This window comes from Populus trichocarpa, chromosome 1 (assembly GCF_000002775.5).
Source record: "Populus trichocarpa isolate Nisqually-1 chromosome 1, P.trichocarpa_v4.1, whole genome shotgun sequence".
Lineage (NCBI taxonomy): Eukaryota > Viridiplantae > Streptophyta > Magnoliopsida > Malpighiales > Salicaceae > Populus > Populus trichocarpa.
In genome coordinates this window covers 49,286,343-49,300,955 of record NC_037285.2, presented here as the reverse complement: position 1 = coordinate 49,300,955, position 14,613 = coordinate 49,286,343, and the positions used below count along the sequence as shown (strand labels likewise).

General features: G+C 34.2%; 1 protein-coding gene and 1 long non-coding RNA gene across 4 annotated transcripts; one reads left to right on the top strand and one right to left on the bottom strand.

Annotated features, from left to right (window-relative positions):
• The first annotated feature begins 2,519 nt into the window (after nt 1-2,519).
• Nucleotides 2,520-4,525, top strand: LOC127905476 (uncharacterized). Of its 3 annotated transcripts, none has more exons than XR_008059535.1 (3): nt 2,520-2,750; nt 3,484-3,555; nt 4,133-4,397. It is a non-coding gene; the product is annotated as an uncharacterized LOC127905476 (long non-coding RNA). The 3 variants fall into 3 exon arrangements; XR_008059534.1 differs by adding an exon at nt 4,446-4,525 and having other exon boundaries at nt 2,523-2,750; nt 3,484-4,195; XR_008059533.1 differs by having other exon boundaries at nt 3,484-4,397.
• A 1,697-nt stretch (nt 4,526-6,222) lies between these two features.
• On the bottom strand, nt 6,223-11,667 carry LOC7457653 (subtilisin-like protease SBT5.4). The gene is made up of 11 exons (XM_002299026.3): nt 11,405-11,667; nt 11,060-11,169; nt 10,881-10,978; nt 10,522-10,686; nt 9,735-9,843; nt 8,110-8,647; nt 7,882-7,979; nt 7,559-7,804; nt 7,367-7,481; nt 7,043-7,256; nt 6,223-6,937 (listed from the first exon to the last, which is right to left on the bottom strand). Exons 1-11 carry the CDS (start codon nt 11,492-11,494, stop codon nt 6,402-6,404), a joined length of 2,319 nt encoding a protein of 772 aa, XP_002299062.1. The 5' UTR covers nt 11,495-11,667; the 3' UTR covers nt 6,223-6,401.
• Nucleotides 11,668-14,613: the final 2,946 nt, after the last annotated feature.

Genomic DNA, 14,613 nt, shown 5'->3' with positions numbered 1-14,613 from the left:
ATACTTGTATATATATTTCTCATTGTTTTATTACCTCGTATGTGTATATTGAACGTTATCTACTCACTGAGTTGTTGAACTCACCCTCTTATTATTTATCCTTTTCAGGCTTATAGTTTGATAGCAGGTCACTTTTGTTGAATCTTCCGAACCTGCTCTTTTGGTAGTAATTTGTACCTTCCTTTATGTCTAGTTAGTGCTCCAAAACTATGAAATTATATTAACTCTTGTATTAAGACAATTAATTACATTATGAAGTTAGTTTGTTGTTACTGTTGCGTTGAACTCTGATTGAGTTGTTTAAATGATAAGTTTGTATGTAAGTTTGTGTCACGACCCGATTTCCGGATCCATGACCGGCACATAGGCAAGGTTCCCCTCCAAGGTTCCATACCTATGCGAACCCAAACTTACATACAAACTTATCTTTCAAATAAGTCAATCAGAGTTCAACGCAGCAGTAACAACAAACTAACTTCAAAATATAATTTTAATTATCTTAATACAAGAGTTCATATAAATTTCATAGTTTTGGAGCACTAACTAGACATAAAAGAAAGGTACAAAATACAACCAAGAGCAGGTTCTGAAGGTCCAACAAAAGTGACCTGCTATCAAGCTATAAGCCTGAAAAGGATAAATAATGAGATGGTGAGTTCAATAACTCAGTGAGTAGATAACGTTCAATATACACACACGAGGTAATACAACAATGAGAAATATATATACAAGTATGGCTCTAGGTTCTTATAGAAAGGTTTCTCAAATAGGCCATAACAAGAATATCATATGGTAAAACTCGTCATAAAATCAAAATGCAATGAGCATGAGGCTCCGTACTGTGGGATGATCAGTCCACACAGGTTGGTGACTCCTCTGACCAATTAGGGTTCAGATACGACGTGCACAAAGACTAACACTACCCTGTTAGCATGAGTATTCTGACTGACATACCATATGTTCATAATCATAATCAAACAGACATATTCATATCTCAAGGCTCAACTCATGACATCAATCAAATGAGGAGCTATCAATTCAGAAGTCAATTCAGAATATATATACTGGTTCATATCAATAATTCAGATTCAACAATTGATCATGCTTATCATAACAAGGATAATAATCAACATATATATTATCAAGAAGCATGATCCAATTCATATTAACAAATCAAATATTTATAATATTTCTCATGCATATGGAAAATTATCCACTCACTTGACTCGAAAGCAAACAGAAGTCAAAAGCAGACATCGAAGAAAATCTTACGGACGTCCCGCCGGTAGAATATCAGGATTATCTGAATATAAAAGAGACATATTCAAGAATGACTCAAAAGAATATATAACCTATTTAATACACTTATCTAAGGGTGTATTCCATAACCCTATATGTTTTTGAACTAAATTAGTTATTTTTCTAAAAACCCAGAATCTAATGGTTTTCCCGAAATCCAATCCATAATAAAGCAAATAATAAAACTTCATAATAATTCACTAAATAACCCTCAATTATTCATCAAACCAATCTGCAAAAGCTAATATTACAGCTAGGGACTAATATGGAATTTATCATATTTTTAGGGCCAAATTGTAATTTTCGTCTAATTAGAGGACCAAACTAAACATATCATAAATTCATTACTATCGTGAAATTCTGACCATAATTAGTCCTCATTTCTATCCAGATCATCTCATTATACTCCAAGGACCATTCTGGAATTTTACCAAATTTTTAGGGTCAAATTGTAATTTTTGTCAAATTGGAGGACTAAATTGAAAGTGTTAAAATTTCATAACTATACAGTAATTCTGCCCATAATTCATATTTCATTCTGTCCAGAATCTCGGAATAGGCTCCAGGGACCAATCTGCAAAATTTCCAAAGTTTGGGGACTAAACTGCAATTTTCCAAAATTGAGGGACCAAACCGAAAGTTTGTCATCTTCAACCTCAAACCCAGAATTCTCACAGATTAACTACTGTTCTTGCCAAATTTCTAACTCAATATTCACCATTTACACAATTCATAACTCAAAATCATCATCTTTCAATTCAATCTCTCAAAATCAACAAAATAATCAAATACCCACAACAATCAACCCATAACATTCAACTTAATTCATCAATTAACCCAAAACATAAATTTTCAAAACCCTAACATTCATCAAAACCGAAATTAAAGCCTAATTAACACATATTTATACATAATCTTACCTTTAAACTTATTTTCTTCAACTCCTTTCTATTTCCCTTTTTTCTCTTCTTCTTCTTCTTTCTCCCTTCTCTCCTGCCGTTTCTCTCTCAAATTTTCAGATCCCTCTTTTGTTTTTTTTTTCCTTCTCTCTATTTATATTTATCAATTATTGTTCAATTACCACACTACCCCTCATTTAATTTATTCCTACATCTAAGCCTTCAAGGGTTTTCTAGCCTTTTCCTATCCCTTTATATTCAAAACATTACAGTTTGGGTTCGTATAGGTATGAAACTGTGATGTTTTGAAATTAAATGAGTAGGTAAAAGGCAATAAAGCCCTTGAAGGCTAAAAATGAGTATAAATGAATAAGGGGTATTGTAGTAATTGAACAAAGAGTTGATAAATATAAATAGAAAAGAAAATAGAAGAGAGAGCTGTGTTTTAAGAGTGAAAACTGACGGGAGAAGAGAAGAAAAGGGGAGGAAGAAGAAGAGAAAAGAGGGAAAGATAAGGAAATGAGAAGAGAATTGGAGGAAATAAGTTTAAAGGTAAGATTACGTATAAATGTGTGTTCTTTAAGCTTTAAGTTCAGTTCTGTTTTGATAAATGTTAGGGTTTTGAATATTGTGTTTTGAGTTTGATTGATGAATTAATTGGAATGTTATGGGTTGATTGTTGTGGGTAATTGGTTAATTAGTTGATTGTGAAAGATTGGAGGTAAAGATGATGATTTTGAGTTATGATTTTATTTGAATGGTGAAATTGTGTTAGAAATCAGGAGATGACAGTAGGTAATCTGTAAAATTCTGGGTTTGAGGTTGAAGATGACAAAAATTCAATTTGGTCCCTCAATTTGTGAAATTACAGTTTAGTCCCTAAACTTTAGGAAAATTATAATTTGACCTCTAATTGTATTTTGAGATTCTGGACAGTGTTATTATGAGGTTAAGGATGATGAATCTGAGTTTGATAATTGATTTGGAATATTTTCAGTTTGGTCCCTCAATTTTGGGAATTTACATTTTAGTCCCTGAACTTTATGAAAATTACAGTTCTGTCCCTGGTTCGTTCTAGACAGAATTAAGGATGGTTTATGGGTGAAAATTCAGTATAGTTATGTATTTTCTAGATTGGTGCAATTTTGGTAAAATTACGTTTTGGTCCCTGTTTTGAAAAATTGTCGTTTTAGTCCATAAACTTAGGAGACTAAACCTGGTTTTATTTTATGCATTGGGATCTCTTGTTTGAGTTGCTTTTGAGTATATTTTCATATTGTTGTAGGTTCTCCTAACGATCCTCAATAGGATTTTTGGGTCTTTCGTCTGACATTCCTTTTAGTTCTATATTTTCCGGGTGAGTGGGATAATCTTTAATATGCATATATGATAAGTAAATATGTATGTTGATTATACAATGAGTACAACTCGTTAATTTCTTGAATATTTATATATGTTGCTTATTTTCCGAGTACTCATTTATTCTTGAATTTGCACTCGCAATCTGTCGAACTAGATTCTATTTGATATGATATATGTTTTTCTGATGATTCTGTAAATATCTATTATGCCTTGATATGGGACTTGTCAGTAACTCCATGCTAACGGAGAGTAGTTAGCTTATGTGCACATAGTATTCTGTATACCTAGCTGGTGAGAGAGGCATCAGCCTGTGGCGACTGATCATCCCACAATGGTCACCTTTGTGTGTCATCTGGTCACCTTCGGGTGTCATCTGATCTCTGACATGTACTCCACTACGTTATAATGATATGTTTAATATGTATATGATATGTTCAGTATGTATATGTATATGTATATCAAGATAAAGGATCTTGCGAACTATTAATATCAAGAATATCTAAAATGTATATTAATTATTATTCCCTCACTGAGTTGGTTGAACTCACCCCTCATTCTTAATATTATTTCAGGTTCTTAGTTTCTGATAACAGGTGAACTTTGTTGAGTGTTCCTGCTTCTTCAGTTTTGAGTCGGTATGCCTTGCTTATCTTTCAAGGCTGTTTGATTCAATGTCTTAGGCGCTCCACTGTTACCTTGTTTTAATTAAGTTTGGATTTTGACAATGTAATGAGTATTATGGATTATTGTCTTTGTTTTAATTACCGATGAAGAGTTTTAAACTATCTTTTAGTTTCATCAGTTTTGAATAATATAATATTTCTGAAGATTATGGAATGCTGCGTATTTTTGAATAAATTGTTCTTTTGATATGTCCGTTTTGAGGCTTAGCGCGGGCGGGGTGTCCTTCCGGCACCGCCCCTGCGTTGCCGGTCATGGACCCGGGATTCGGGTCGTGACAGGAACCTTGGAGGGGAACCTTGCCTATGTGCCGGTCATGGATCCGGGAATCGGGTCGTGACAGCTGCCTTGCACATTGCAGCCAATCTAGTCTTTCATGAGCGAACAAGACATATTGAGATGGATTGTCATTACATTAAAGACAAGATTCAAAATGGTTCCGTTATTATAAGGCATGTACATTCTGGACATCAATTGGCCAACATCTTGACCAAACCCTTGGGGAAAGAAATGTTTCTTCCGATGATTCACAAGTTGGGAGTGCAAGATATCCACTCTCCAACTTGAGGGGGGTGTTAGGAATTCCACAACCTCTATATTAGGAATAAATAATTTGTACATATTTACTTTCTTATTGTAATGGCTACCTTATAGGAAGATAACTTACAATGTAGTAATTGATTCTAAATAGAAAGGAAAGTCTGGAATCCTACCTGTGTAAGAAATCCTGCTTGTATAAGAAATCCTGCTTGTATAAATACATGCAGAGATCAATGATAATATAGTTCCAGCAGATTCAATCTTCTTTTCCTCTCAAGTTTTATAAAAGGATCATATTGAAGATCATTTCCGGTTGTTATATCATTTGCCAATATCATCCCCACAGCGCCAGCACGCTGCCTCGTAATTTGTCCTCGACAGCATAGTATGATTTTCCCAGCAACCTTTTTGCGATTAAGCATAGTTGGCTGCATAATTGATTTCATGCTAATTATTAATATGAAAAACCTGGTGACTTGCACACTTTAGTGATGCTCCACATTTCTCAATTCTGATATTTGTCGATAGGAGTGGTTACTTACGCATTTGTAGGTGTTGCTTCTGCAGTATTGATCAATAGAGGGGGACATATGATTGCTTTCGAGAGTTGGAAGTTAAATGATGCTGAATAGAAATACTCGACTCATAAGAAGAAAATGATGGCAATAGTGCACTACCTTGGCGAATGTAGATTTTCCTATATTTACTGTGTGCTTTGAGATTATTTACCTGCATTGGTTATTTTCTTACGACAAAAAAAATTGTGGCATCTCTTTGGATTGAGCAAAATATATAGTTGTAGATAAACATAAATGAAAAGGGATGCAAAGTTTAATCTAGTCGGGACTAGACTGCTATATAGAGCTGAATTTTGGGGTGGAAAATTTAACCCTAGTAGATTTCTGCATTTTGGATTGAAGTATGTTTTGGAAAAGGTTGGATAGCTTTCAACCATTCTTTATGAAATTGTTGTTTTCTCTTCATACATACACAAAAGGATAACCATTAAACAAGAATGAGGGAGAATTCTTGGAGCTTCATGGAAGATAAGCATCAAGAAAATAAATAAAACGGTGAGAATTTCAAAAATTTTAAAGAGATCAGTGAAGCTGATTAAGTTTTTTTTTTTATTTGACAGTAAAGGGGTATCCTGAATCCAGAGTCCTTTAAATGATCCGAAGAGCACAATTTTCACGTCAACATAATGCTTTCAGAAGAATTTAATAAATTCTTCCTAGTATTAGCTTTAAGGTTCTGACATGGAAAGGTAAACAGACGGACAAGTTTGATATATTAAGATAAGAAACTACATTATTTAGATAAAAATAAATGTATTTAATTCAATTATTATTAAGATAAGAAACTATAAAATCTACGGGGGCAAAAATTCTTATGATTGTGTTAATTATTCTATTTTATCCATCAATTGGAAACATACCAGTGAGTGAAAAATCTTTCCAGTATAATCTCTTCTTATTTAGCAGTAGAAATGTCATTTCATTGAGACATTTTTTCTTTTAGTGAAAAAATAAGCATCATTTTCGAACAAATTGATCTATCAGATTTCTACACAGAATGATGAGGGGCTGTGAGCAAAATTCACCCACTATTTCAATGACTCTAGTAATGCCTCACCACCAGAGGACTCCTGACAAAGTGCTTACCATCTCCCCATGTCAACATCCCAAATACATAATCTGTAAGCACGGCTTTTGGTGCTAGTTTGAATGTAACCTTAAACATCTTCTCTTCACCTATTTTCTGGAATCTCAAGATGGAAGGCGCAACAGAGACTGTCACTCCTGGTGGTGCCCTGATATGGATATTGTATGTGCCAGGAGATCCAACATTTTTAACTCTTCGAGTGACTGTTATGGAGTCATTGAGATTAGTAACTGTGATCGAAGGATAGTTGAAGTCTGCCAGGCTGAATGATTTTGGACAAGTGTACGGTTTATCTGAGAATAATTTGATGTTCTTCTTGGTATTGCCACGGTTGCATAAGAAGTTCAAGAAGTCATTAACAGTCAGATCATAAATTAGACCAGGATCGGCGGCATGGTTCGGCTGCACATGCCCTGCACCATCTGCAAATGGAGTTGCCTTGGTGTTGGTTGAGTCCATTATTGGCTCCCCATTGTTATCTCTTGTTGTTGCTGTGGATGAAATAGATTAGCGGGACGAAAAACAATGTCCAAAATACTTTATTTTTGCAACATTTTCTATCCCCAAAGAAAAAGAGAAGGTGGATTGTTCTTTACCAGTTGTCATTATTGCCGATCTGATAGCAGCAGGACTCCACTCTGGGTGGAGTGTTTTAAGAAGGCCAACAATACCAGAAACATGAGGGCATGACATTGAAGTGCCAGACTGAGTGTTGTAGGGAGTCCTACGCTTATCGTATTCTGCATCACTTGGTCCTATTGCTTGAGTGAAAGCAGCAATCACACTAACACCAGGAGCAGTGATATCAGGCTGAAATAAATAGACCAGGTCATTATGTTCTCTTATAATGCAAGACAAACAAAAGCACAGATAGAGTGATAATAATAATAATAAAATAAATAAAAAAACAGTAAGCAAACCTTCAGGATTGATTCTTCAATAATATTAGGCCCCCTAGATGAGAAAGAAGCCATAAATGGAGCTGGCTTTGTTGCCAATTCTGTCCTTACATTGGTTAAAAATGCCATAGGTTCCCTGCTTTATGCGCAGATGTGAGTCTCGAATAAATATCAGAATTTTCAAGTTCAAAAGTAAAATTGATATGAACTTACTTGGTAAAGTTGAGATAGGAAAAGACAGCTTCACCATCTGTAAAGTTGACGTGTGCAGCAGGAAGCACATGAGTATCGGCAATAATTTCGTTGCCAGAATTTTCATCATTAGCCAAAATCATCCCAACAGCCCCAGCAAGAAGAGCCTGATGTCCCTTGTCTACTCTTCCATTTTCCCCTCGAAGGCATACCAATATCTTCCCTTTAACCTTTTTGGGATCAAGTGCTCCAGGTTTGCAAAGCAGGCTGCAAAAGAGGTTACGGGTTCACATGTTTGGCAATGAAAATATTTGAAGCGTTCACAGATTTGAGGCGATACTCACGCATCTTCTTCAGACTGATCAGCGGCCTTTGCATCTGCAGCACTGATCAATGGGTAGAATTTTTCAGCAGGCAATCTTTTTTCTGAAAGACTTGCTCCCTAGAAATGAGAAAAAGAAAAAAAAAAAAACCCAGATCGTTAACTAGAGAAGAAATGTAGATCAATGTTGCATAAAAAATGGTGTACAACTGAAAAATACTGTAGAAGTTAAAAGGGAAAAGAAAAATACCTTGAGGTGCTTCCTGTTGCCAAGTGCAACATAGATTGTGAAGGCACGATCCATTGTGCTAGCACCAACTGTTATCAACCAAGGTGCCACATTCGATACTGTTCCTGGGCTCGGTCCTGAATTGCCAGCAGAGGCAACGACAGTAATGCCTTTTGCAACAGCATGGAAAGAACCGATTGCAATTGCATCATCCGAAAACTCAGCAGGATCCCCACCCAGGGAAACTGAGAGCACGTCAACACCATCACTTATGGCAACATCGAAGGCAGCCAAGATGTCTGCATCAAAGCACTCGTTACTCCCATTTATAGGTGGCCAGCACACCTTGTAAGCTGCTGCACGGGCGTGAGGCGATCCTCCTTTGGCAGTTCCATTGCCATAACCCAGGACATCAGCTCCTGGAACAAAATTACCTGCTGCTGTTGATAGGGTATGAGTTCCATGGCCCTCACTGTCACGGGCAGTTTGAAAGCTTGAGTTGAGATGGCCAGCATATGCAGCATAACCCTTGTTAAAGTACCTGGTTCCAATCAGCTTCCTAATTTTTGGGAAGCCATAGGAAACAAGATGGTAAGGCCAAAGATGAAAACTTGCATGCCATACGATAGAATGCAGGCACTGGTAAAATCTTGAATAATATTTGAGCCCTAACCACCAAATGCATATAGGCACGACGACATTGGATTTACAGGTTAACATTGACAAACAGATGAGAGCTTAGCTTGCCACCATGACGTTTACTGAGATACAAGACCATTTAACTTGCAGACATTCATGGAGGGATAAAAGCATTCGAAACTGAGCCCATGTATATAGCAGGCAGTCACGACTTGCAATAAAAAACACCATCCCCTAAAGAGGTCCTTGAGGTGATGTCAAAAGCCATATGGCATTTTAGAAGTGAGCCTTTTTCCGATTTCAAGATCAGTACTTTCTCATATATTATGCATAAGTGGAGGTTTGACCTGCAGTTTGTTTCACAGTTGTGACATCATGACCGACTCCTATTCCATCTAGGATGCAACGAAGTCAAGTAAAGATTTGACATAGTGAGAATTTGGAAAGAAATTTGCAAATCCAGTTATCCGACGTGTATTTGTCAACAGGCAACAGAGCCATGTGCAAATATATGTTAATGCAGATGACAGCAACGTAACAGGAAAATTCTATCCGAAGTAAACATGGTTTTATTGATTGTTTTCCAAGATTGGAAGTCAGCTAATATCATGGCAGCAGCAAGCTTCCAACAGAAATGTATCATTGCTGAGGAAAAAACCTGTGCAAGAATTTTTTACATTAAACAAGTAATTAACAAGTGTCTTAGCTAATTATCATGTGCAGGAAACAACAATTTCAACAGAGAAAAATACTACATAAAATAATGTTACATACATGTGCATGTGAGGTTAACCTCCTATACTAACCATGACCAAGTTGAATGATCAATAATGAGAACAGGGAGATTAAGATGATTTGATTGAGGCTAATCATTAATCACTTGAGCAGGATTATGCCAAATCTTGGAAAGAAAAGCAAGAAAACTTTAATCTGATAAGGCAAGACTACCATTGACTAGGCCAAATATTGTAACAGAGAATTGATAGCAAGTGGAAAAGAACATGGACCTGTTGCAAACAACACCATCTTTGTTGTCATGCTGACAGATTCCTCTCCACTTTGATGGAACTGGACCCATTCCTTCATCACTAAAGCTCTTCGATTCCGGCCAAACACCTAGCACAATTCAATTTAAAATGGCAAGACATAAAATTGCAATTGGCAAAGCAACAGTAGCACATGCATTATTATACTACGCCAAAAGGGAACAAAAGCTAGAATGGATAGTCAAGCTTTATTTTGCTACTGACCCTACCACTTACATATTCTAAATGTTTAATACTCCAAGATTAAAAAAAGAAGAAAAAGATCATAAGACTGGTAACAAGTTTCAAATTTCAAAACATCAGATTCTTATTTGCAGTGGATAAACCATGACAAAATTTATATTTTCCTTTTCACTTTTCTGATGAACATGGAGGAGTAAAGTGACAAGGGAGATTTGGTGGTTAAACAGAAACAATTATGTCATCATCCTCAATTTTATCTCATTCCATGTACTAAAATACAAAATCTGTGGTCAATCCTGTTACCCTAATAAAAATATAGGGTGGTTGGTGGTATTTCAGCATGAAAATCAGAGTGCTTGGAGGACCATGTTTTTGAAGTCTAGTCAACACAACAGTGACTATATTGCAATCAACTACAAGGCTCCCAAGGTTAAATGGGGTTATGCATAGACATGTAAACATCAAATCAAGAACAAGAACTCATGCAAGTGATAAAGTTTCAATCACTTTGACCACCCAAATGGCTAGAATTACTTATCAATAATTACAAGGATATAGTACTTACCGGTGTCGAGGTTACCAATGATTACATCTTCGCCGTATCTTGCTTTCTTCCAAAGTGAGTATGGAGGAACCATACCATCTGCCTCTAATCCAAGAAAGTTCCATGACCGTGTCGTATGAAGTTTCTTTCCTTTGTTCAAGAAAACTGACACCACATCTGGGTGTTCTGCATTGATTAAAAAAGATAAACCATTAGCAGAGATAAGTACTGTATCCTGGAATGGCAGTTACAATGAAACCAGTGACAAAAAAGAGGCAACAGAGACAAAACAGAGTCAAAAAAAGATTTGTCTCTGTTCTGCTAATGAATGATCACTAATTTAACATGAAAGACAAGAATGTACGAGTTCAAATTCTTACTGGCAAGAGATGATGCCTCTTCCTCTTCTAGGACTGCAGCGAAGCCATTTATGTTGTTAGTGTAAGAGTAAAATATTTTCTCCTTCGCCTTCTCTTTACTGTCAAGTGAGGATTGCAACAAAATGAGCAGAAGTAAGAGACAAACAAAAGAAAAGAATTCTTCAAGAAAATACGCATACCCTTCAGTGAATGATCCCAGCAACTCATAATGAGAATCTGTGACACGCTCGATATCGGACTGAGTAGGCTCCAAGCCATGTGAATGTGATCCCAAATAAACTACATAAGACTGCTCGAGAAAAATTCAACCTTAAGGCCATTGATCAAATATATACTACTTTAGTTTCCAAAATGGAAATGAGAAATTCAAAGAAGTTATCGATATCCCATGTTGAGTTTTAGTACAAAAAAAATCATTGAAAGTTCATGAAGGCATAAAAGAAGAACACCACACCATTTTGAAGAATCAAAAGCAGAGGAACGATATGATCACAAACAGAGAAAAGCAAAATATGGCTGCTCACCTTTTGTGTGGCAAAAGTTAATGGCTGCAAAAGAGAGAAGAAAAGAAAGAATGAAAGAAGTAAAGGAGAGAAGATAATTGAAAGAGCCATTGCTTTACACGAAGAGAGAAGTGTAAAGGGTGTCTGCTTTTCCTCTGTTTTTATACTCTGTATTTTGATGGATTGGTTTTAGGAAGCAAAGATCCTTTGAATTTGGATGGAGATGGACAAGAACGGAATGCGTGCATTTTGTAAGCAAAATTTGGGTGATTTAAGAGCCATAATTTAAATATTCTTCCATTCAATTTACGTTTCCCTTTAAGGATTTGCAGTTGTGATATGGTTGGATTTCATTTCATTTTATTTATTTAATTAATTAATTATTGGTCACAATCAATATTTTTTTTGTAAAATAAAAACAATATATTCTAATTTAAAGGGGAAACTGAGTAGGAGGACTTACCTTGGGTTACTATCAGTTTTTTTTTTTTTTTAGGCTCTGGTGTTCCAATAACTTGTGTTTATTACCCTGACTGTTTTTTAAAAATATTTTTTATTTATAAATATATCAAAATAATTTTATTTAGATTTTTTTTAAATTTTTAATATTGACATATTAAAATCATTAGAAAATACTAAAAACATCAATATAATATTTTTTAAAACTAAATATATTTTTGAAACATACTCAAATATAATTTTAAACACAAAAATAAACTATAATTGAAATGTCCTCTAGTGTAAATAGTTCTTCATTCGTTTTTTTTATCCCAAAGGAAGTAAAAGACAAATCCTCGGGTGATATATATATAAAAAAAAAAGAATCAAATTCTTGATACGCAATGATCCTCAACATCTCAAGTCAAAGATCCCATTTTGGCATTGAGAAAATAAATAGTGAATAATAAACCATAAATTTGTAAATTTTGAAAAAAAAAAAAAACTATTTCTAAGGATCTCTTTGATTTATCCTCAAGGAAGCCTTTAATAACATTTATTGAATCTAATAAATGAAAAATGAGCCATATCATGAACATATCATGATTGAAAAACGATATGTCACCCCCAAACAAGCCCACATGATTAAAAAAAAAAAAGAAAAAAAAAAGAGCAAACCCTAGATAAGATGAACATACCATGAACCCAATATCATAGTTTCGGTCTTGAATGCAGAATTCATGCCTCAATAATCATCAACGGCTTCTCATACATTTTTGTACATGTACATTCTATAAATTTGAGCCCAAAATTCTGCCACACTTTATTTCGAAGCATGTATATTATGTCCTTCAAGTTATTCATGTGCGGTATTGCTTTGAACTTGTTCATGTTCGAATAATTAGTGATATTTTATTTGTTATTCTCTGGATTATATAAACTAACTAATATAACACTACTTATTATTTCCTGAACATCATAAAATTTTTCGTATTTAATTAGTATTTCATAATAAATATATATACATACACAAAAAGAGATATAAACATATTTTTATTAAAGAGATAGAAATATAAAATAAATATGTTTATGATATAGCTTTAGAATAAACTTATATACTTTTAAAACATGAAATATAAAAAGATATATCCACTTTAATTCATTATCATGATTAAGTTTTATTTTGTTTAATAATTTAGCTAACCCTAAAATATCTTTAGATTTCTTTTTAAATAGCCCTAGGATCAATAGGGCTCGAAACCATGCACCTAAAGGGTAATATTAGCCAACCAACTAGGCCCCCCCAATCCTCAATGCCTCAATAAAGAAAAATAAACAAACCCACTAAGCTTAGCTTTTAAAAACAGAGTAAAAGAGGGAAAATTCACAACATCAAATTGCCTTAAATAAATAAAAATAAATAAATAAAAGAAATTTGATGTCCATGAATCCCCAAATGTGGAAGCATACACCCACTCACCATGAATGTAAAATGATTCTGACTCCATAAATGCAATAAAGTCCCTCCACTACATACTTCCTTTCTGGTATAGCCAGTTTTCAAGACCCAACTACTCATGAATTGCTAAAATAAAAATTGTGGGACTGTAATTGAATAAAAATATATTAGTTTTCCTTGGATTCCTTATAATTTTATAATTCCATTCCCAAAAATAAAATAAAAAATACTTTAGAAATTCCATTCCAGTACTTTATTTAGAAGAAATTCCATTATTTATTATAAGAAGAAACTCCCTCTAATTAAGTATTGCTCGTTCTGAATTTTAATAGAATTTATATAACATGTCAATGAGATATGCTGTCAAGTTGATATTCTTCCTTCCTATAAATGTGTTTATATATATATATAAAGAATATTAACTGGCTGGTTTGATGCCTCTTTGATCATATTTGGAATAACCTATTTTTAAAACTATTATCTAAATATATTTTTAAAAGAATCGACCGAAAAAAATAGAAAATGAAATGATGACGAAGGATAAGAAGATAAAACCCAAATTAAGCCACAAATTGGCGGCAGTGTTTGGTACTGTGTTGGAAAGTGTTTTTGAATTTTATTTTAAATTAATATATTTTTGATATTTTTAAATCATTTTGATGTGCTAATGTAAAAAATAAAAAAATATTATTTTAATGTGTTTTAGAATAAAAAACACTTTAAAAAACAATCATTACTACACTTCTAAACACCTTATCAACTTTATAATAACCCTAAAAATGTCCATAGATACCACAACTTAAATGTTGATTCCTTTTTTGTTAATGTTTTTTTGTTTTTTTGCATGTTTTAGCACCACTCCATGATGTTACAATGCACATTAAGTATATAAATGGTGGTTTTCGAACCTATTTTAGATATACTTGAATATATATCAACTAAGACTTGTTTTATTATTTTTATTTTCTCAGGTTCAACGCTAATATACTAAAAGTGAGGATGCTTAAATTTCAAATCTTATTCAAATGGACTCACCGTACATCCAATTTGTATGAACCCTAGACCTCCTTTGGATTATATACAATAATTCAGCAAAATATACAGCAATTTTAATTTACTAATGCCTTACGATGTTAGACAAGTGCCTAGGGTTCTTCGAATCGACTCTTATTGGGCTTCCATGAATATTTTTGTTGAGTTTGTAATGATCAAATAAAAGGGTCTCCATAGCCCAAAAACTAATTTTAACACCTTGGGCTATGGCTTACAGAGGTCCCAAAAATTCAATGAAGAGATCCTAATAATATTCCCTCCATATTCCCATTCTTGCAAG

Coding starts and splice junctions, on each gene's coding strand:
- LOC7457653 (XM_002299026.3), bottom strand. CDS start 11,494: ATGGCTCTTTCAATTATCTTCTCTCCTTTACTTCTTTCATTCTTTCTT. Junction 8,648..9,734: donor GATGGTGTTGTTTGCAACAG/GTCCATGTTCTT, acceptor CCCAAAAATTAG/GAAGCTGATTGGAACCAGGT. Junction 7,980..8,109: donor GCAACAGGAAGCACCTCAAG/GTATTTTTCTTT, acceptor TCTCATTTCTAG/GGAGCAAGTCTTTCAGAAAA.